This window comes from Panthera uncia, chromosome B1, assembly GCF_023721935.1.
Source record: "Panthera uncia isolate 11264 chromosome B1, Puncia_PCG_1.0, whole genome shotgun sequence".
Classification (NCBI taxonomy): domain Eukaryota; kingdom Metazoa; phylum Chordata; class Mammalia; order Carnivora; family Felidae; genus Panthera; species Panthera uncia.
Window position 1 is genome coordinate 97,747,963 of NC_064811.1, and position 24,013 is coordinate 97,771,975.

The 24,013-nt window shown below is 35.4% G+C and overlaps 1 protein-coding gene and 1 long non-coding RNA gene across 2 annotated transcripts in view; one reads left to right on the forward strand and one right to left on the reverse strand.

Annotated features, from left to right (window-relative positions):
• LOC125923054 (bifunctional heparan sulfate N-deacetylase/N-sulfotransferase 3) overlaps positions 1–21,184 on the forward strand; it is a 168,403-nt gene extending 147,219 nt beyond the window's left edge. The window contains exons 9-13 of the mRNA XM_049631088.1: positions 1,079–1,253; positions 4,254–4,424; positions 5,956–6,065; positions 15,757–15,859; positions 20,736–21,184. Coding sequence (XP_049487045.1) covers positions 1,079–1,253; positions 4,254–4,424; positions 5,956–6,065; positions 15,757–15,859; positions 20,736–20,855 — 679 coding nt within the window. The 3' untranslated portion in view covers positions 20,856–21,184. The remainder of the gene's footprint in view (positions 1–1,078; positions 1,254–4,253; positions 4,425–5,955; positions 6,066–15,756; positions 15,860–20,735) is intronic.
• Positions 1–24,013, reverse strand: part of LOC125923055 (uncharacterized) — a 205,601-nt gene that overhangs the window by 157,534 nt on the left and 24,054 nt on the right. The window lies entirely within an intron of this gene.

The window sequence follows — 24,013 nt, forward strand, 5'->3', positions numbered from 1 at the left end:
AGCTTTATCGTGTGAGATGACTAAAAGAAAACAACGTACTGCATAAAGAAGTCATCACAGAAATGCTAATGACTCTCTTGCTCAGTAACTACTGAACTACCCTATCTTGGTAGCCCAAAGTCATGATGGCTTATGAACTGAAGAGGGTGGGAGTGGAGGATGAAGCCATTATGATCAAATGTAAGAAACCCTAGAAGTTAAATTTGCACGTGCTCTCCAAAAAAGGCTCTTTTTCCTTTAAAAGTTGTCCCTTAGTCCCTCAGAAATATCTGTCATCACATGCTGAATTAGTTTATATTTGACAGCTTTTGTACAGATGAGACATTATACAAATTCTGTTATGTCTTACATTTCTGTGCGTAAGGCTTTAGCTATTCCTATGTTCATTCTGCTGGTGATTTACATTCTCACCCCACTTAAGGATATAGGACCTGACCTTGGGAAATTTGATAGGATTTTATAGAGATATGTACATACTTTTTAAAATTTTATGAATATTCTAAAGAATATAAATGGCTCTAAATGGAAAAAATGTTAAGCAAATAGGCAATGTTTACACCAGATGTGTTCTGCACTTAAACATTTTATAGTTGAATGCAACCACAGCACCACATTAGTGAGAAGGAAATTATTTCACTTGTGATGGAAGTTAAAAACATTTTGTCTAAGTCCTTTTAGAATGTCTTTGAACTGAACATATCATCTGTTTTGATCAAATTTTCCTTTTGGTTCAGCACTCACACATTTTTCTCTGTAAAGTATTTCTGCATTTAGATACATTTTATATAGTTAGGATGATTATTGTTCCAGTTTGATCATTCTGTGTCTACATTTTTGCTATCTCCCATACCTTTTTTTTTTCTGATAGTAAGCAAAACAAAATGTATTTAGAAAAGCATTCTCTAAATACATTATTAGTGTTCTATACACTTTTCCCTTGCAAACTGTATAGAACAGATGCCTTATAGAAAAAGGCTTTTGTTTAGGAAACAAATGATTTGTGGGATACCTGTGACATCTACAGTCACCAGAGTATGAGTATAAACCAGTCTTATTTTGAGAAATATTTCTTTTCTAGGTATATGGATTTCTTCCCAGTCCCATCTAATGTCACCACTGACTTTCTGTTTGAAAAGAGTGCCAATTACTTCCACTCAGAGGAAGCTCCTAAAAGAGCAGCTTCTCTGGTCCCGAAAGCAAAGATCATTACCATCCTCATTGACCCCTCAGACCGAGCATATTCCTGGTATCAGGTAAGAAAAATACAGACAGAATCTAACAGGTAAGAAGGGGACTATGAAGAAGGGGAGATGGTTTGCAGCAATAGCAACCACCTCAGGTCTCAATAAAAGAGTAGATTTGCTAGTTTTATATCTGCATAAAAGTGGATAAAGTTTTCTTTGTTTCTGGAGATACTTTCTCAAGTTTTTTTTTTTTTAATTTTGCACTAATTGAATAAAATATATTAATGAAATGAAAACATAACAAAATATTATGTATTTGGATGTGCATATGTGCTTCTACACATCTGCATTTTGAAAAAAATAGACTAAGGGTCCCATTTCCTTGGAAACTATAAAGTTAAGATAAATGTGAAATGCTGTATTCAGAAACTCCTTACCTGTATTAGACTAGTATTGCTTCTAACCAGAGGTCTACACCAAGACACATAATAATTAAGATGGCAAAAAAGTAGTGATAAAGAGAGAATTTTTAAAGCAGCAAGAGAAAACAGTCATATACAAGGGAAACTCCATAAGTCTATCAGCTGATTTTCAGCAGAAACCTTGTAGGCCAGAAGGGAGTGGCACGATACATTCAGGAAAAAACCTGCAACCAAGGTTGTCATTCAGAATAGAAGGAGAGATTGTTTCCCCGACAAAAAAAAAAAAAAAGTTAAAGGAATTAATCACCACTAAATCAGCCTTCTGAAAAACATCAAAGAGAATTCTTTGAGTGGAAAGAAAAGGCTATAATCAAGAGTAAGAAAATTATGAAAAGAAAAAATTTCACAGGTAAATGCAAATGTATAATAAAAATAGTAGATTAATCACTTATAAAACCAGTATACAGGTTAAAGCACAAAAGGACTAAATCAATTATATCCACAAAAATCAGTTAAGGGATTCACAAGATAAAAGGATGTAAAAGTGTGACATCATATACATAAGATGGGGGAAGTAAAAATTTAGTGTTTTTAAGATGGGTCCAAACTCAAGCAACCACCAACTTAATATAGACTGCTGTATGCATAAGATGTTATATATGAACCTAATGGTAATCACAAATCAGAAATGTATAGTAGATACCCAAAATGATAAAGAGAAAGGAATCCAAGCATAATAAGAAAGAAATCCATCAAACCACAAAGGAAGAGGACAAGAGAAGAAAGGAACAGATAAGACCTATAAAAACAATTATAAAACAAGTAACAAAATGGCAATAAGTACATACCTATCAATAATTACTATAAATGTAAATGGACTAAATGCTCCAATCAAAAGACACTGGGTGACTGAATGGATAAAAAAGCAAGACCTATCTATATGCTGCCTGCAAGACACTCACTTCAGACCTAAAGACACATACAGATTGAAAGTGAAGAGATGGAAAAACATTTACCATGCCAAAAGAAGCAAAAAGAAAGCTAGGGTAGCAATGCTTCTTATATCAGACAAAATAGACTTTAAAACAAAGACTGTAACAAAAGACAAAGAAGGATACCACATAATGACAAAGGTAATAACCAAAACAAAACAACGAAACCAAAAACTCCTTATCTGAAACCCTGCACCTGGGTTGGAACTAAGTCTGCTTCTCTGTACTAAAGTGAATGCACATAGCTCTGATCTTGCAGGTAAGAGTGGTACATTCCATTTCCACTGATAGGATTTCAAACAGATAATTCATGACAATCTATAATATTTGAGAATAAAGTTTCTCAGCACTGGGTCCTTTTGTTATTTAACAAAAGTAGTTTTTCCATATTCAAAAAGGAAGAACAGATTGTCAGGAAAGGTTTTGTGGCTGAGACAGAGTAGGGGAAAGCTCATAATAAAGCAGATGGAATCTTAGATAGGCAGATTGATAATAATCTGCATAATAGGAAGTGAGACAGCCTGGAAAGCCGAAATCCACAACTCCACACTAAGCATTGACGCCAGACTCCTACAGCCATCTTTTAAATCATAGTATACAGCAAATTGTAAATTGACTGATTAGATTTTGTGCCTTTTACCTTTTCTACCAGGTATCTGGAGAAAAGAGAAATAAGCCTTAATTGACTCAAAGAGAAAAGAAAATTGGAACTTGGCAACCACTTAGCCCCTGAGAAATTGAGAATTTACCATAAAAGGAGGTTTCAAGGCTGTAAGCTAACAAAATGTCCCAAATATTATAAATAAATCACTCTGTACTGGCAAAATGCAGGCCTTAACAAAGTCTAGTAGTGTTTGTAGTGTAGTAATTTGAATCTCAATTGCAGCAAATTTGCTATTCAACTAGATGTGGTAAACATCCACAAACCTACCACTAAGCCTGAATATTTATTGGTCAATTTAGGGAAAAGGTGATTTCTTCAAACCCATGGGCCTCAGCCTGAGCCATTATGAAACACTTTCCTATTTGGATTGCTGCTTTCTGCATTTCTGTACAATAAATGATTCTGATTCATCACAAAGGAAGGTTACCATTAGGTAAAATAATCTTGGCTTTTAGATGCTAGGTAGTATATGATAAAAGCTGTGCATTTCAGATAATGTACATGTCAGAGTTTTAGGTAGTTTTTCCATTTAAAATAGCCAGTAGGGCTTTTCTAATCTAAAACTGCATTCTAGATGGAGCAAGACTGTGGCAGAACCAGTAGAGTGCTTGTGTATTATGGATACTCAATGGACATAACAAATGGTTTGCTTATGGGCTGAAAGGGGGGCATTAATGCAACTTTCAAAAGTTTACATTCAGAATAAATATATACACTAAGAAAACAAGTCAGTAAAGTTAGTTAAGGAAGCCTATCAATAAGAATTCAGCCTCTGCCAAATAAGTTCTCAAAAATATTCCCTCATCAGTGTCATAAGTTTAAATCCTGATGCTCCAAGCAAACATTTTCATCCCTTATTAATTGCAAAACAAATAACTCTCCAGCAGTGAGTCACTCCTTCCTTTAGCTTCGAGACTTGTCACAGAGATTGGTTTTTAATTATTCATGCCTATAGTTCAAGTTAGTTTAATTATCCACCTTTTCATCATAGCATCAGCGATCGCATGAAGACCCTGCAGCTCTGAAGTTCAGCTTTTACGAAGTGATCTCAGCTGGTCCCCGTGCACCCTCCGAGCTTAGAGCCTTGCAGAAGAGATGTTTGATCCCAGGGTGGTATGCCAGCCACATCGAGAGATGGCTTGTTTATTTCCCTCCCTTTCAGGTATTGAGCAATAAGAATTTCCATCATGTTACAATCTCATTAAGTTGATGACTTTGCCTCCAGGATAGAGGAAATTTTTACTCATTAAAACATTACTGGCTTTTACTCCTTAGTTGTAAATAATAAGACTGTGGCAAGGAATAATAGTTAGGCAGAGGTAGACACACTGTTTAATTTTTTTTCTAAAAGTATTTCAGGATAATTCTCCCTGCTGTATTTTCCAGTGCATACCCTTCCTGATTGTCAAGAGCTTCAAAAGCTTCATATCCCTGATTCTTATTCTGTGAATAAAGCTTGAGAACATCTTAACCAAACAAGGCAAATAATGTTTTTCTTAATTAAGTGTCATTATTTCCCTTTGAACCACCTTGCTGAATTTTTCATGAGCTTTGTGTTTTTCTTGCCTTCTTTGCTTCTCTTTTTTGCTAGACATCAACCTAGATTGCAAACTCAGCCCCTCCATTAGATAGCTTAAAGCAGTCCAGTCACATCGGACGTAGTGTATGCTTGTGTATCTAGGACTGTGCTGTCCAGTGTGATAGCTGCTGCCACATCTGGTTATTTAAATTTCTACTAAAAATATATAAAATTAAAAATTTAGTTTCTCAATGACATTAGCCACATTTTAAATGCTCCATAGCTACCTTTTAGACACCACAGCTATAGAACAATGCCCATAGTCACAGAACATTCTAGGGGACAATGCCAGTCTAGACTGAATAGAAATATTGGAGAAGAGGTATGAGCAGAAGTTGCACTGCACTCTTTGTGGTCTTTCATTATGGTCACCTGTCATTCTATCTTCTGGGCCACACCCCTCCCTCATTAGAGTAACAAGCAAACTCTTCCCCTCAGTCAGTTGAAGAACTTCTGTCCACATTCAGGTTCTCTGGGAGTCTTGTCTTTTTCTCCAAATGGATTATCTAAGTATTTCTTAAAACTTTACAGTGCTACTCCTTTGAATGGACTCATGGAGAATGACATGTCCTCTGTGTCATTACACCTGGTCTTATTACAACTTTTCTTCTTTTCTACAGTGCTCCTTCCAATCTTGAATGATGTAATCATTGTTTTGCCTGTTGTTGGTGGGGTTTTCTTAAGATTTTTTTTAAGTAATCTCTATACCCAACATGGGGCTTGAACTCACAACCCCAAAATCAACAGTCATATGCTCAACTGACTGAGCCAACCAGGCACACCAGTTTTGCCTATTTTAAACTTGGTTTCCATTTGTGATGTGTAATCACATTTCTTAAGCTCATTTGGTCCCCTCAAATGGCTTTTTTGTTTTCATAGTATTTTGGGGACTTCTCAGATTACAAAACCTAAGTACACTTAATCAGTGTGATTTATTTCTTATTCGAAGTCATTAATGAGATTGGTCTGGTTAAGTCTAACAACAATGTATGCAAATGCCCTCAGTAGAATGTCTCTTATTGACTAAATTCAGAGTGCACGAATTTTTAATTATACAGTTACACATCTATCCTCAATGTGCATTATCTTTTTTTTAATTTCTCTGGTAATTTAGTTGCTAATTATTGATGGGCAACAGCTAAGGATGGATCCTGCTACAGTGATGGATGAAGTACAGAAATTTCTAGGAGTCTCTCCTCATTATAATTACTCAGAAGCTTTAACGTAAGTTTATATTCTAATTAACTTATTGAAGTTTCATTAGAGAACTGGTTTTTTAAAAGTTGCAGTTTGGTGATGCAACTATTATGTTGGCTTCTCCTTATGTAACTGATTATTTTCTGATTAGTTTGACATTAACTACTTGGGAATGAACTTTTCAGCAGTGTGGCAAAGAAATGTTCTAAATCCTCTGTTGATTTCTAACTATGAAAGATTTCCCCTAGAAGAAAAGCAGAGAAGCAAAATAATTGTAAACCTTAAAACCAAGAATTAACCCACAAAAGTGGCTACTTAAAAAAAGTCAGTAAGTGCTAAACCTGTTTAACAGACAATAGTGGGAACTCTTGCAAGCATGAAGAGGTGATTAACTGGATGGTTTATGAGCCCTGTCTTTTGTGCAATTTTCAAAAATAATGTCATGCAGCAAGAAATCACCCAGTAGGTGACTGAATAGGCAGAAAGAGATATGCTCTTATTACTCTTACACATACTTCCATGTTTTGCTTTTATGTCTTTTCCCACTGTGTATCTGACCCTGTCACCTCTCCTTTGAAGGCCACAGCAATTACAGCTCTGGTTTGGTTTTCTTTTGCTGCTCTTTTCTGATTTCCTTAGGTAACTAACACCATCTGGGCCAGGACAAGCATAAGGCAAGAGAGGCATTAGTACTGTAAGAAGGCACTCGTTCTCAGGACCCCGCAAATACCTGACAGTGAGTGCCTCCTGAAATTTTGCCCCCTAGGTAGCTCTCTTACCTGACTCTGGACTCCACTTAGCATTTGAAATAAGACCTCCATCTTACTTTGTTCATTATAATAGTCAGCAATAATATTCATGAGGGTTGTGTTTGTTCCTATTTCACGTGCTTAGAGCAACTGGAAGATAGAATTGAATGCGCCATGGACCTGACCTACACTATAATACTTTTTTTTAAATTTTTAGACTCATAGACTGAGCCTTAAAGAAACTAAAAAACACTGTTACGGAATTCTTCCATTGTATTTCTCAGTATAAAACTCACATCTATAGATAACTGATTTTCTCTTTTCATTGTATACTTTATCTTACAGCAGGTTAGACATTGTGAGTGCCAGGATTCCTTTACCTTTCAGCATCCCTTACAATAAAGATTGGCAGAAAAACATCAAATACTGCTTATGTCTTGCAGAAATCATATGTAGAGACGTATGTAAAAAGGACATTTTGCTTTAGAGGACAAAGGAACTTGACTTTTGAACTTCCTTCCCAAGAGCCATTTTCTTTTCTTATTACTGTTAACCTTCTGACCTATGTGTTTTTATACTATGAGTACTATTAGAGCTTTGTGGAGCGTTAGTTCAAGTACTAACACAGACTCTACTAGCCTTAGGTATTTAACTTCCGGCTTGACCTTAAAGAAAGCTGAGTGATTTTAGTTTGCAGTTAAAAATTCAAGTCCACTTTCTGCTTTATATCTTTTTAAGTATCTCTTAGAAAAGAAAGCTTTTATTTTCTAAACAGTTTTCTATTTCAAGTTGGCTTATCTTTGGGTCTTTTTTATACAGCATATAGCAAAGCATTGTATTTCAGAAAAAAAGAAGTGAAGTATTCTATAAAGACATAATTTCTTTTTTTATGGAATGGTCCTTGACCTGCATGCTGTGTATTTGTCCCCTTTGCATCCAGCTCAGCAGCAAGCTTTTTATTCCCCTCTACTGCCTAGAAAAGGGAGTGTAAACCTAAGAGAAGTAATATCAGAGCAACATACTACATACAAAGAACTGTGGATCGCTTTGCACCTGGGATGTACCTGGCTAAAATTGCCCGTTATGTGATTCTCTAGCCTCCTATGGAGCTCAGTGGGTGAAGTAGCAAGATAAGATATGTGTAGTCTCTAAAACCATGGCTTCTCATCTTGCAGGGCTTTCCAAGCTCTTACCCTGCTGATGGAGACAATGTATAGCCATTCAGTTTCTTTTTATATTTTCTTGTCAATCATCAGTTGGCTTTACACATCTTATAAAAATCAGCAGTGTACCTGTTGTAGAATATTTGGAATTTCATGTCGTTGTCTTAATCTGAATCATCCTTCACCAAGCCTTTTGCAGTTGTTCTGAATCCTGCCCTGATAACTTAATTACTCTTGGTAAAATAACTGTACTGATAGGTTTTTTTCTGTGGTGCTTTGGACATATTGAGGATCACTGGGGGTCAAACAAAATGTATGTTCTCAGGAATGTCATTTATTGCTTCATATTTTTTTCTGCTAGTGATAGTGAAGACTATATCTTTGGTACTTAAAAAAATAATTAAATTCCTCTAAGAATGTACTGAACTCCAAGCAGATATGAATTCTCAACTAATCACATAAATCCAGTTTTTTGCACATAGTAGAATAAATGAATTAAACCAGGTCTACACAAAGACTTTACTGAACAGGCTTGGCATGAAAGAGTACTCCAATTTAGGCACTCTATAAACTGATTATCTTCAATATAAAAAAGTCCCTATTTCAAAATTATTTTCAAGAAAAATGTCAATCAGCTTCCATTGTCAAGAGTGTTATTTATTCCTTTCCACAATTGCTAATGAAAGTACTCAAGAGTTCCAAATTTCATACACTCATTGGATAGTCTATGATGCCTTAAAATGACATAGTACTGTCATCATGAATTTTAAATGACGTATTGAATATGAAAAAAAATCTGATTTTCTTGGTCAGAATGGATGTGATTTAAATAAGCAGTATAAGTTTTAAACAATATAAATAGGAACTTCTCATTCAATTATGGTAATCAGCATTTTACAATTCTAGTTCAACAAAACCTTATGCCTAAATTGTAAATTGGATTGATATACTGACGTCATTTTAGCTTTCATGTAGTGTGTTACATAGTGTTTTAGAGCCAACTGATCATTTGAGAGAAAGCAGTAAAAATAATGTGTAGCATGGAATTTTGCTACTTTGTATAAAGTAAAAGGAAAAGTATAATTTTTTTATTTTTCCATGAATATATGCTCTAATAGTTCTACCTAGCCATCAATGTTCATGACAAGAGGTTTCACCCTTAGAAATACTAGTTAAGGGGAGCCTGGGTGGCTCAGTGGGTGAGGCGTCTGATTTCGGCTCAGGTCTTGATCTCACAGCTGGTGGGTTCGAGCCCCACATCAGGCTCTGTGCTGACAGCTCAGAGCTGGAGCCTGCTTCGGATTCTGTATCTCCCTCTCTCTCTCGGCCTCTTGCCTGCTCACACACTGTCTCTCTGTCTCTTAAAAATAAATAAATATTTACAAAAAAAAAGAAAGAAAGAAAGAAATACTAGTTAAATACCTGAACCTGATATCTTTATTTCTCAGTTAACCTGTTTGTAAACACAAAAGAGACCAGATTGAGTTATATCAATTTTTAATATTAATTTACTGTAAAAACTTTAATAAATGGACAATAAGAATTTGAAGGCCAGGGGTAAATAAAGACTGTGGGTTTGGTTCGGTTCTGTGGATGGGGCTTGACAGTCATAAAGAATTGAAGCTGCCTCAAAATTCAAGAAGCACTTCAATTGTTTCTTTTTTTTTTTTTTAATGTTTATTTATTTATTTTGAGAGACAGAGCATGAGCAGGGAAAGGGCAGAGAGAGAGAGAGAGAGAGAGAATTCCAATGTGGGGCATGAGCTTATGAACTGTAAGATAATGACCTGAGCCAAATCAAGAGTCAGACACTTAATAGACTGAGCCACCCAGGGACCCCAAGAAGGACTTCAGTTGTTTCTAATACCATTTCCCTGGCAACCAAATTTATATTCACCAGGAAGTCTTTCCCATCCCATTTTAGATGACTCTTTGTAAAAATGTGCCACATTAAAACCTTTTTTAGTAGCAAAAAAAAAAAAAATAGTAGCCACAATAGGGGCTCCAGGGTCATGATCTTGCAGTTAGTTTGAGCCCCATGTTGGGCTCTGTGCAGACGCCTGGGAGCCTGGAGTCTGCTTCAGATTCTGTGACTCCCTCTCTCTCTGCCCCTCCCCCACTCGTGCTTTGTCTCTGTCTCTCAAAAAATAAATAATGTTAAAAAAAAAATTTTAAGTAGCCATGATAGCCAAAATGTGTTGTTCCCTAGACTACCCATGAAAGAGCATCTAGCAGTGGTTAGTAGTGAAAGAGAAGATAGTCTGCTCCAATTTCCTATGATGAATTTGTTTTTCAGAGTGTTCATAACTTTTCAAAATCAATATGCATGTATATGTTCTACATTTATATGTTTACATATATTGCTTCATACCAACACTAGGTGTGAGAGGTACTATTAGCTCCATTTTTCAGCTAAAAAAAACAAACAAACAAACAAACAAACAAAAAAAAAAAACGGGCACAGAAAGCTAAGCCAAAAGTCACTCAGCATATAAATTGAGGAGTCAGGACTGAAACTCAGCCAATCCACTGGAGCCTGCACTTCCAATCTATTAAGCTCTTCGAGTTGGCACGAGACGCTACAACTAGAGAAAAACAATATTATGAATTTTTATTAATGGATAGTACACCAACAGGAAGTACTTTCTTTAAAAGACTGAAACCTTAAAATGAGCGTTTGAAGTTGTCTCAGACTGTATTATAAAAGAATCCATCTTCAGATGCACAATCACTCTGCATAATAAATGTACAATCACAGTGATATGATTAAGTTAAAATCACACTGAAACACCACTAGAATGGTTGTAATCCAAAAGGCAATACCAAATGTTAGCAAGAATGTGGAGAAACTAGAACCCTCATATACTGCTGATAATAATGTATAATAATATGGCAACTTTGGAAAAGCAGTTTTGCAGTTCCTTAAAAATTAAACACAAGCTTACAAATAATCCAATTCTACTCTTAGGAGTCTACCCCAAGAGAAATGAAAACCTACATCCAACAAAGACTTGTTCACAGAAGCATTATTAATAATAGCCGAAAAATGGAACCAATCCAAATAGTCACCAACCAGTAAATGGATTAACAGAATTTGGCATATCCACACCAGGAAAAAAAAAAATGGGGTGGAGGAGGATGTCCAGAAAAGACATATTAGAGACTGAAAACAGATCAGTGCTAGCCTGGGGCTGGAGGTGACAGCAGGGATTGTCCCTAGTGGGCTCTAAAGGTTTTGGGGGAATTATAGAAATGTTCTAGCACTAGATTGTGGTGATAGCTATACAGCTATATAAACTTGCTACAAATCACTTAATTGAACACTTAAGATAGGTGTTATGATAAGTAAATTAAACCTCGAAAACTGTTAAAAATAAAATGGGCATCAGCAAAATGGTTCATTAAATCATAAAAGCATGTGTGTAGAGAGGAAATTGATTAAGAAAAAAAAAGCTAACAAAAAATAACTTCTGTGTTTGTTCCATAACACCTACATGATGGTGTTTTGGTTTTGAGATTTACCTGCATTGTTTTCAGTTCACTATTCTCCCATGGAAATGTTACTTCAATTTAAAGGCATTTTAAACATGCTTGAACCTTCTAAGTATAATTTGAATATTCCCTAGGATTCACCTGCCCAAGGGTAAAATTAAGGCCACATTATCATTAATATAGGAATGTTGCCAGTTGGAGGCTGAATCGTTGGAGAACTTTGATTGTCCCTACCTACATGTCTCTTCCAGTTATTTCTAGACATCAAGGTGATATTTTATAGATATTTAAGAGCCAATCCATTCTTGTTTTACTCTAATTCAACAAAGTTTTATTGAATGACTACTATGTGCAAGACTCTGGGATACAATGATTAACAAAGTATCTCTTCCTCCAGGAACGGCTAACTGTAGCGGTAAACACATAAAACTTATTTACTTCCTGAAATCCTTTAAAGAAGGGTCCTAGCCACGTCTAGTGCCTACACTTTAAAAAAGGATGTTTCTTGCTGTTCCATCAGATATCAGTGCCTGCAGTAACAGGATTAATCTTAAGGGGTTACTGTTGATATTCTAAACAGATGTAGGGAGATCTTTCTCCATTTTCTATCAAGCTTCTTCATGTGAGCTATGAAATTGCATTGTTGATGTCTTCAAACTCATAAGGTCAACATCAATCCCTTCACCTGTAGCTCAAGTCACCTGGAAAATAAACATGATCTCCCTTCTGCCTTTCTCTTCCTTTCTTTTCCACTCCAGTACACATATGCCATTGCCTATGAACATATGCATACAGATGCCTGGGCTATATGTCACACACACACACACACACACACACACAGTTTTTTTTTTTTTTTCCTCAATAAAGCCAAGCATGACAGCCTGCTGCATAAGATGTAACCAATTAGCAGAGATGAAAGAAAAACCTATTTTTATTTTGATTCTTAATTATATTATGTGTGAAGTTCATTGTGTCTTTTAAAAACAATGTTCTGTCCTAAGGCATATGTATGTTCCAGACATGTATCTAGAGTTAGGTATATTATTAAAAAAAATAATAATGGTCTGGATTCTGAATTTTGATCACTTAAATACTTAAAATGAGTCAGAATTCAATTGTAGAAATTGTTAAGGACAAAATGTTTATGAAAAATACTATATCAATAGCAGATTTCCAGAAATTTTGTTGTATTAGAACTTCCCAGCTTTCCAAGTGCCTGAGTGGCTCAGTCGGTTAGGCATCCGACTTTGGCTCAGGTCATGATCTCATGGTCTGTGAATTTGAGCGCCACTTTGGGCTCTGTGCTGACAGCTCAGAGCCTGGAGGCTGCTTCAGATTCTGTCTCCCTCTCTTTCTGCTCTTCCCCTGCTCACATTCTCTCTTTTTCAAAAAAATAAAGTAGAAATATTAAAAAAGTAGAACTTCCCAGTTTTCAAATGAATGAATGAATGAATGAATGAATGAATAAAAGAACTTTCCAGATTTCATGTACAGATTATTTAAGTAATAGTCTTTATTAATGCTTTTTTTTTCTTGTGCCTCTGAATATGGGACTACTTTATTCAGTTGTCTTACGGATTCAAACAAGAATATAAATAACATGAAAACATACCATGTTGTGTCCTGATCTCACACAATTGTGTCAGTAATGATGAGAAATAGGCTTTGCATAAGTGGGATGTGAATCATCCTTTATCCAAACCAGTACAGAGGCAGAAATCTAGGTTTGCAATCTTTTCACAGGGCTATGTTATAAAAACTCTAGATTAGCTACATAAAGAGTACCTTCCAAATCACATCCATACATATACATACACAATCACAGTATAATTTGAAATCAGATTTATTGATGTAAAATTCATATTTAATAAAATCTACCTATTTTAATGTACAGATTGATGAATTTTGACTTATGCGTACATTGTATACATGACCACAATCAACATATAGAACGCTTCCATTAATCCAAAAAGTTTCCTCGTGCTTCTTTGCAGTCAATCCTTTTCGCCTCACTCCTGGTCCACTAGCAACCAATGACCTACTTTCATTTAGCATAGTGCTTTTGAGATTCCTCCCTGTTGTTACATCTATCAGTAATTAGCTCTTTTTTTAATCATTATTATTAACTTTATGGATATAACACAATTTGTTCATCCTTTCATTAATTGATAGGCATAGGGTTGTTTCCATTTGTGGCTACAACAGACATTTGTGTACAGATCTTTGTATGGACATGTTTCATTTCTCATGGGTAAACACCTTAAAATGGGGTTGGTGGGTCATATAGTAATTATATACTAAGATATATAAGAAGCTTTCCAAAGTAGCTGTAATATTTTAATTTCTACCAAAAAGGTATAGCAATTCTAGAGGTTCCACATCTTTGCCAACACTTCATATTAGTCTTTTTAAACTGTTGTTCTAGTGAGCGTGTAGTGGTATTTCATTTGTGATTTTAATTGGAATTTCCTTAATGACTAATTATGTTATGCAATAATTCCATTTGTTTATTGGTCATTCACATATGTTTTTTTGATGAAGTATCTGTTCCAAACTTTACCCAATTTTTATTGGTATTATCATCTTTTTTGTTGAGTTGAATTATATATTGTGATACAAGTCCTTTATTATGTTTTACATATGTAGTCCAGTCCTATGTTTTACAAATACCTTTGTCCAATCCATGGTTTCTCTTTTAATTTTCTTAAGTGTTTTAGAAAAAAAGTTTTTAGTTTTGATGTGTCCAAAATTATCATTATTCTTCTTTTAGCATTCACCTTAAGAAATATTTGCCTAAAGGGGTGCCTGGGTGGCTCAGTCGGTTGAGCTTCCGACTTCACCTCAGGTCATGATCTCACAGTCTGTGAGTTTGAGCCCCACATCGGGCTCTGTGATGCCGGCTCAGAGCCTGGAGCCTGCTTCGGATTCTGTGTCCCTCTCTCGCTCTGCTCCTCCCACACTCATGCTCTGTCTCTCTCTCTCTCAAGAATAAATAAAACATTAAAAAAAAAATCTTTGCCTAAATAAAGGTTACAAAGATTTTCTGTGTTTTGTTTTTTTAATGTTTATTTATTTTTAAGAGAGCGTGAGCGAGGGAAGGGCAGAGAGAGAGGGAGACACAGAACCTGAAGCAGCCTCCAGACTCTGAGCTGTCAGCACAGGGCCTGATGCAGGGCTCGAACTCATGAACCGTGAGATCATGACCTGACCTGAATCCAGATGCTTAACCAACTGAACCACCCTGTGTTTTCCCTATGTGTCTTTCCTGTTTACTTTGAGAATTTTTATAGATTTACCTCTTAAGTTTAGGTCTAGGATTGACTTCAAGTTAATTTTTTTATACAGTGTAAGTGTCAATATTCATATTTCCCATATAGATATCCAATTTTTCCAGATTAATTCATTTAAAACACTGTTCTTTCCCATCAAATTTACTTGGCACCTATTTTTTAAAATCAACTGATTGTAGATGTGTTGGTCTATTTCTGACCTTTATTTTGTTTGAAGCCCTGCATAGGGCTCCACAATGACCATGTAGAGCCTGCTTGGGATTCTCTCTCTCTCCCTCTCTCTGCCCCTCCCATGCTCTCTCTCTCTCGAAATAAATTAACTTTAAAAAAAATAAAAAGTAAAAACATTTTGGTGAACTAAAACATAAGTTTAGTATGTTAACTAATTGGAATTAAAATAAAAACAAAAAATATACTAAAAATAATAAATAAAATATAAATTTAATGTGCTACTATTATTTTGATTACAATTATGCCATGCAAATCCACATTTATAGGTACAGTTACTTTAATACAGAGCTCATACCGAAATAAGAAAGTGCTCTGGAAGAAAATTAAATGGATTATAGCCAGAAAATGCTAAAATTAGTCACTCCATAGCACACCAAAACCCTTTCTTTTCTATTAGTCTGCAATTGTATGGTACAAGTACTATGTAAGTCCATAAATATGGATGAAACCTGACTTGTCATTTCTAAACCCTACACAGGAAAAGAACTGACTTGAAATTTATAAAACTTTTTCCTTCCAGAGGAATAAGGTAGGCTTATTAATTTCTATTAATAGGAGACCTTCTGCTGACAATTTTTCTATTAGGAATCTGGCAAACTCACAAATATGACAGATGGACTCAGAATTTAGAAGTATGCCAAAAGACTTTATGCAAAATGACTTAGTCAAAAAATATACCAGTTTCTCTGGTTATAGATTAAGATCCAAAAATATATTCATGTTTTTGGTCATTATGTCTTAGAAATTGCTTGCAAAATACTTTTTTGTGCTTTGTATTTTGAATTTTTTTTAGGTTTGATTCTCATAAAGGCTTCTGGTGTCAGTTATTGGAAGAAGGTAAAACAAAATGCCTTGGAAAAAGCAAAGGAAGAAAATACCCTCCAATGGATCCTGATGTAAGTACAGAGCTTATAAATGCAAACTAAATAAGCAAACAATAAGTAATACGTATTTTTTTATGAAAGTAGTTATAATAAAAATGTAGCCCCTCCAAAAACTAAAAGTGATATTTGTATTTCAATGTATCCAGGTTGCTTGTTTTGATTTTTCCAGTGATATATTACCTGTCATGCAAGAATAAAGGAAAACAACAGAAGTTTCTATTTTGAAGTATAATAAAGAAGGCAATATCTCATGACAAAAAGTATGAAACGTTCACAAAAATTTTAGCACTAAAAATGTTACCTGAAACCAAGACAGGAAATACATCAACTGGAAATTGAAAGTAGGACCAAAAGATTTCTATTTTTTTCCCACTAAGTTACTCTATAGTAGTAAGTGTGGCCTGCATAATATTTCTTTGGTGGTTTTCTTTGGTTGATTTTAAAATTTACCTTTGGAGTACTATGAGAAAAATCCTTACACATTAATAGGAACTAAAGGGCAATTTCTATGATATTTCAAGAATCTAATATAAAATATATCATTTTCATTTATGTCAAAGCTATGTATTATATTTATTAAAACTAAAATGCTTAAAAGACACTGTAGAACATCTTTCGTAGCATTTTATTTTACTCCTATCATACACAGACATACTGAGACATACTATTAGATTTTGTGGTAAAGAAAGAGAAGAAAAGCCAAACTTTTAGGATATCAATACTTCTATACCTCTCAACAAGGTTTCTGTGTAATAAATTCTGGACTGTTTTTAACTCAGACACTTCTAACACCAAATGTGTAGAGTTTCATAGCAAGCAATGATGCAAATTTATGCAATACAAATAGGTATCCTACAATTTAACTCAATTGTGATACTAATTACCCCAAATTAGTGTAGACACCACAGGTAAACGGCCTACTACCATAAGACTGCCCTCCCTTCAGGCTCCAATAGCAAGTAATGGGTTTCCAGGTTACTGACTTGTGTCCAAAGTGGCCACAAATCAAAGGCTGTCATGACCCCTTCCTCAGGTTTTATAATTTGCCATAACCATTCACAGAACCCAGGAAAACACTTTTACTTTCTATTCTTATAAAGCATATAAATGAATAGCCAGATGAAAAAGTGCATAGAACAAGGTCCAGAAGGGTCGTAAGCACAGGAGCTTCTCTCTGTGGAGTTTGGAGTGTGCCACTCTCCCAGCACATGGGTGCCTTTACCAATCCTGACATTCTCAAGTCCTTCATTGAAGGTTTTTATGGAGCTTCCATTTATGGAGGCACAATTGATTAAATCACTGGCCATTAGTAATTAACTGGATCCACAGTCCCTTTTCCTTATTTGGAGATCAGAGGGGAGTGCTGAGTTCCAACCCTCTAAGCATGTGTTTGGTTCCTCTAGGAACCATCCCCCGCCTGAAGTCACCTCATTAGCATAAACTTAGGTATGGTTGAAAAGGGCTTATTATGAATAACAAAAGATACTCCTCTCACCCCTATTACTCAGGAAATTGCAAGGGTTTTAGGAGCTCTGTGCCAGGAACCAGAGATGGAAACCCAACACATATATTTCTTATATCACAGTATCATGTATATACTAGGTTTATTTGAAGGAGTAGAAGTGGTTGATTTTATGCAAATAGTGACCAGAGGAAAGGGAAGAGTAAGAAGCCTTCACAGAGATCACGGAAGCACAAATGTGTAGAACGGATGAGAGCAGGCAGTACCGTCACCACACTGCTTCTCTTCCTATTACAGAAAAATGTCAGTACCCAACTGTCACCAAAACATCATAGAAGACATTTAATCCAGGTAAATTAAGAAAGCTCTTGGCCTCCTTCTACTTGTACTTGGTTTGTGAAAATACAGTATAGAAAAAGAATAAAAACTGACATTCTAAATTAATACCACTAAAATCTATTCTCTCTCCAAATCAAAAGTATGTAATAGACTCTTTAATAATAGGCAAATAAAATACCTGATCTTGAATGTATTATATGATTCCTTCTTTTTATTATGGTTTTATATTATATAAGTATATATTATAATCTCCTCATGAGTTTGCATGAAATAGTCAGATTATATTGAGATATATTAGCATATCTCTTATCTGTGATTTTACCATCTAAAAAATTCCCCCTTATGAATGAGTGTCAGATAACAACGTATGTGCAATAAGTCTTGTGTACGACAAAGTTCTGTTCTGGTAACTTTTGGCCTGAATATATTAGATTCCAAAATAGAACATATTGTATTTTGCAAATCTCATAACATTTATCTTGCCATAATGAGGGAGCAGAGCAACAAGAGGAAAGAGTTACTTGATTAAGGTGACAGGATTATGGGGACACACATACACACATAATAGGGCACAGGACTAGGGTTATCTACATAGGCAGCACTGACAGAGGCAGCCAGGGTTAAAAATGATGCCCCAAAGGCCAATAAGTTGAAGTGAGTTTGAGATAATCCTCAGTATCAGACATTCAATCCAAACTCCAAAGGGATGGAGAGTAGAAGTGGATCCTAGGAGATTCAGTTCCAGAGTTAGTTAAGATGTTGGACAATCACTTGCTCTGTGGAAAGTTTAGGGAGCAGGCTGGCAGGAACTGGGTAGCCCCAGGCTGCTGTTGTTCCAAGCAGGACTTCAGTCATAAAGAGAAATAGCACAAAGTGAGCCATTAAGAGAGAACATAATGGGGAAGTTCAGAAACTCAAACTCTGCACAAAGACCTAGGGTTCATCCAGGTCTGGCTGGCAGCAAAGGAGGCACAGAATGATCAGGTTCCCAGAGGTAGATATCTGGGAAATATAATTTATCTTTACCTTTTTCGTTTTTTTTTTTTTTCTTTTTCATTATTTATTTATTTTGACAAAAAGAGAGCATGAGTGGGGGAGGGGCAGAAAGAGAGAAAGAGAGAGAGAGAGAGGGAAAGAGAGAATCCCAAGCAGGCTCCACACTGTCAGTGCAGGCTCCATGCAAGGGGCTTGATCTCATGGACCATGAGATCATGACTTGAGCCAAGACCAAGAATCAGACGCTTAACCAACTGAGCCACTCAAGAGCCTCTAGCTCTACCTTTTTCTTTTGCCTGAATATGCCAGCTGGGCCTGTTGGTGGTTTTAGAGCCAATGACTGAGGAAAAACAAGAGCAGAAATGAGACAGAGTGACACTTAAATCACACAGTGGTTTGGATTCTCCTTTGATCACAGTAATGGTTAGACTATAGCACAAATATTCTATTTAATTCCAATGAGCATGATTCCCATAAAAATTACGCTTACTTTGAAATTACCAATACAAAATGAGGCTTTTTTTCTATAACATTTAAAATGGAGTACCAGATATGACATTTTAAAAGATAGCACAAGGAATTAAATAAAAACTTTTTAAAGGTTCAGCTCAACCAAAAATCTCAGAATAGTACAAAGCCAGGAGGTACAGATACAGCTGCAGAAATCCTCCCTTTTACAACATTCCTAACAACAGGGGCGCCTGGGTGGCTCAGTCTGACTTCAGCTCAGGTCATGATCTCACAGTCTGTGGGTTTGAGCCCATCATCAGGTTCTGTGCTAACAGCTCTGAGCCTGGAGCCTGCTTCGGATTCTGTGTCTCTCTCCCTGCCCCTCCCCCCACTCATGCTCTGTCTCTCTCTCCCTCAAAACTAAACATTAAAAAAAATTAAAATTAAAAAACATTCCTAACAACAGTAATCCAACCTATATATGAACCCTGTGAAATGCCATATATAGCATAGCCCTTTCCATTTTTGGCAGTTTCAATTACTAAAATATTTTTTCTTTGTTGAAGCAAAATCTGTCCCCCACTAAGTCAGGATAGTTTGCAAGGCATTCTTTTCCTTCCTTGGGTGAAATCATTCAAATATAGGTTAGAGGTTTACCTGGTTTACCTACTGCATTTTTTTTTTTTTTGACAGAGAGAGAGAGAGAGAACAGGAGAGGGGCAGAGGAAGAAGGACTGAGGGAGAGAGAGATCTTAAGAAGCCTCTCCTCCCTAGCACAGAGTCTGACATGGGGTTTGATCTCATGACCCATGATGGTGAGATCATAACCTGAGCTGAAATTAAGAGTTGGTCACTTAACTGACTGAGCTACCCAGGTTCTCTTACCTACTGCATTTTTAAGCTTACTTTTAAGCTTTATATGCCTTAAAACATCTTTTAAGACAGTATTATGGGAGTGCCTGGGTAGCTCAGTTGGTTAGGTGACCAACTCTTGATTTTGGCTAAAGTCATGATCTCATGGTTCATGAGTTCAAGCCCTGTGACAGGCTCTGTGCTAACAGCACATAGCCTGCTTGGGATTCTTTCCCTCTCTCTCTCTGTCCCTCCCCCACTCTTGCTCTTTCTCTCTCTCTCAAGATAAATAAACATTAAAAAAAAAAAAGGATTGTGTACCTTCCAAATCTAAACGCAAATTAATGATGACAAAGGAGTATTTTATATTATGGATGTACCAAACTAACATTCTCCAAAGCTAGGATGATTTTAATAGAGCATAATATTAAACCCAATCAATTGTTACAGCTATTTTTCAAGCAACACGATTGAGTTAACATTTAATTCTGCACAAAGAAATCACATGCTTAATACAAAAGCTCTTTCCCTTGTAAAAACAGTGGATGTATGGGGCATGCTCTCTCTCTCTTAAAAATGAATAAACGTTAAAAAAAAAAGTGTATGTATGTAGAGTGTCTATTTTGAGGAAGAGAGTCACTGTGTTCATGTTGTGCTAAATAAATAGCCCACATTCTTAATATAAATTTCAACCCGGGTATGGTATACTTGATGCAGATTTAAACATCATCAAAATATATGAAGTATGCTTTAATCAACAAAGTGAAATGTACTTTTATGTCCCACCAGAGCAGAGCATTTCTATCAAGCTACTACAGAGATCACAACGTGGAACTCTCAAAGCTACTGCACAGACTGGGGCAGCCTCTGCCATCCTGGCTCAGACAGGAGCTGCAGAAAGTGAGATAGCACTGAGAAAACTCCTTGAGAATCCATCTTCTATGTGACATTCACCTTTCCCAAAGCTTCCAGAAGCTACCAAAAGGCTGTTTAAAAATATACCTCTTCAAATGAGAAAAAAGAACAAAGTTCCTTCCATGTGCTGGCATGTGGATGATTAGGGGGGAAAAAAAAGAAAAGACAAAATATCTGTTATGAGCCTTGAGGCCTATGGCCTTTCTCTTAATCCATATCTGAGCCTGTGGGATTATTGTAGACTACTGTGCACACATGTGGAAGTCAACTGCAACCGATATAAGTATCAAACACAAACGCAGAATTGTCCATTTCATAGTAATATTTACTGTTTTATATATCAACTAAGATTGTGTCTCTGTAGGTCTTTAGAACACTGTTTGCCTGTATGATGTTTTCTTATTCTTTGATTCTATAAAGTGTCCTACAAAACGAGAAGCAAAAGAAACATCACAATGTAGCATAAAATGCCAAAGGCATAATACCCATGAAAAATGCTTGCCAAGATATAAATCCACTGAATATTTAGAAAGAATTGTAAATGACCATTTGTGCTAGATCAGAGAGTGGAAAGGTTATGTATGAGGTTTATGTGCATCAAAATAAAAAGGTAAGTGCTATAGCAAAACAAAAGTGATTTTTCATACACATACTCTAGTGCATTTATGTAAAAATTAATGACTCCTCTGTCATAATGTAATTGTTATACTGAGATACATTGTAAAGCCATTGAGAGGTGTATGGAAACACACTGAGTATACCAAAACAGTAAATAATAATGCAAAGTGTACTCACTGAATCCTCTAAAAGGGAGAAATTATAGGGGTCTCAAGATATATTATTGACAGTTTAAATCCTCTTTTTGTGAGCTACAAATCTACTCCAATAGTCCTCACTGGTTCTACAGAAATACTTGCACAGAATGTGAGGGATGTGTCATCTACAGAAACATATTGACTTTTAAAAGTGAATAACTTTTTTTAAAATTTTCCCCAGAACAAAATCTATTAAAGGAAAACTAAGCACAGTGTCTCTAGATGATATGTTATTTATTTACTTTTAAATTATAGAAAAACTACATTTTTCCAGAGAGTTTAAAATGAAATTGTGATATAGAGATTTGTAACAAAAAAAACCCCACTGACATATGATTTATAATCTGATATTTCCCATGATACTTTCAATATAAGGCAGAAAAAATAAGCAGGGCTAAGTCCCATTTTTTAAAGAATATTTGGTGTATTCTCTTGTGGAGGACAATAAAACATAGTTAAATTTATGGATTATCTACTAAATTAAATAGAGGAGGTACAACGATAAGGTAGACACGATTCCTAAAATATATTTACGCTTAAGTTTTAAATGATCATATGACTAATCTTAAAAAAAAAATAATCATACTTATTGACCTCTGCTTATATTTACTTAATTTTTAAATTCACTATACACATAAAAAAAATCAAGTAGTACATAAATTCCCTGCTATGATTATATAAGCTTTTAAAAATATTATGAAAAGTATGGTCAGAAGAAAAAAAAAAGATACCCAAGGAAGAGCTACAACCCAAATATTTTCCTTGTCGTTACAATGTGTAAAACTAAACTCTATCAATTATTTGCTAATTAAAAACAAATTTTGAGATCCTTCCACTTACTACAAATTTGTTAAATTACATTATAATTATTAATTAAATATTTTTTAAAAGTTTTATGTACCCAAATGATACACTCATTTTTTAACAAACAAGCTAATAGCCAAAAGAAATGGAGAAAGAACAAGTTTTTAAGGCCCCTACAGTAAAAGAAAATCAGAGTCATTTGGACAAATACGGTAAACTCAGTCTCCATGCTTACTGCTGCCTTTCTCAAAGCAGCACTTGCCCAGCATGGTAGGGAAATGAGTGTAGTCTTTCAACTCCACTAATTTAAGAAAATTGGCTTGAGAGGGGCATGTGTGGTGAGAACAGGCGCCAGCAGTTACATATGGTATCGTGCTTTTATTTTGACAACATTTCTACTTGATAAAAACAGAAAAAGAAAAACTGATACATTTATGTTTTAATGATGAGATGTGCATTTAAATTTCTAAACAAAGCTGCTAATGGCATGATTTTGTCTAGGTAAACTGAGTTAGCTCTACAGCCCACCCTTTAAGATAAATGTTAAAAAAAGCCCTACTGGATGCTTGTATAATGAAAGAAAAAGGAAGAGGTCATACCAAAATTGACTCATTCACAGTACAGGTATTATGCTGTCCATAGAAGCAAACTTTTGAAAGAATTCTTGACCACTCAATGTATCTTGGAGGCAACATCAAATTCTAGAGGACATACATACTTTCTACATTATATACTCTGGCTGATTATTACACTATTCTAAAAGTAACAAATACATACGAGAAAAGAATGAGAGCTAATGTGATTTAAAACTAGCTTTGTATAGAATTCCTTTTTCATTGCTTAAAATTGGAACTTCCTTAGGAAGAAATGAAATGGTTATTTTAATGTTTATAGCTATGATATTCTTGTCATTCACATTGAATGAAAATTACTGGAAACATTTTTTCTCTGAGTTTTTTAAAATAAAAAACCTGGATATAATTCTGATAGTAGCATGGTACCTCATATATACAACAATAAACTGTGATAAGAAAATGAGGAGCTTGGGCCTGATGATTTTAGGTAATAAGTACATATTTGATTGTTTGTGTTTGCCTGGGACAGAGTGGGAAGTGGTTATAAAACACAGGTGCCACCAATATAACTCAAAATGGAAAGATAGATAAGAAACCTCCAATTAGGAAATAAGTAAGTTTATTTTTAATAATATAACCTCCCACAGATCCTTCTAATCAATATTAGTGATTTTTTTTTTAGTTCTAATAGAAATAAAGCAACTCCTAGGGATACCCATGGGATCCTAGAGTAAGGGAATAAGAGAAACACACACGAGAACCTGAATGATTGCAACATTTTTTACTCCCAGCACTCTGGTCTGCTTCCGACAAATGGGCTCCTTTCTTTAGAGCTTTAAAAGGTGATAGCTAGTCTCTCTTTTATTAAAAATCTGTCAAAACAAACAATGTCTGGTAAAAAAGAAAGAGAAAGGAAGGAAGGAAGGAAGGAAGGAAGGAAGGAAGGAAGGAAGGAAGG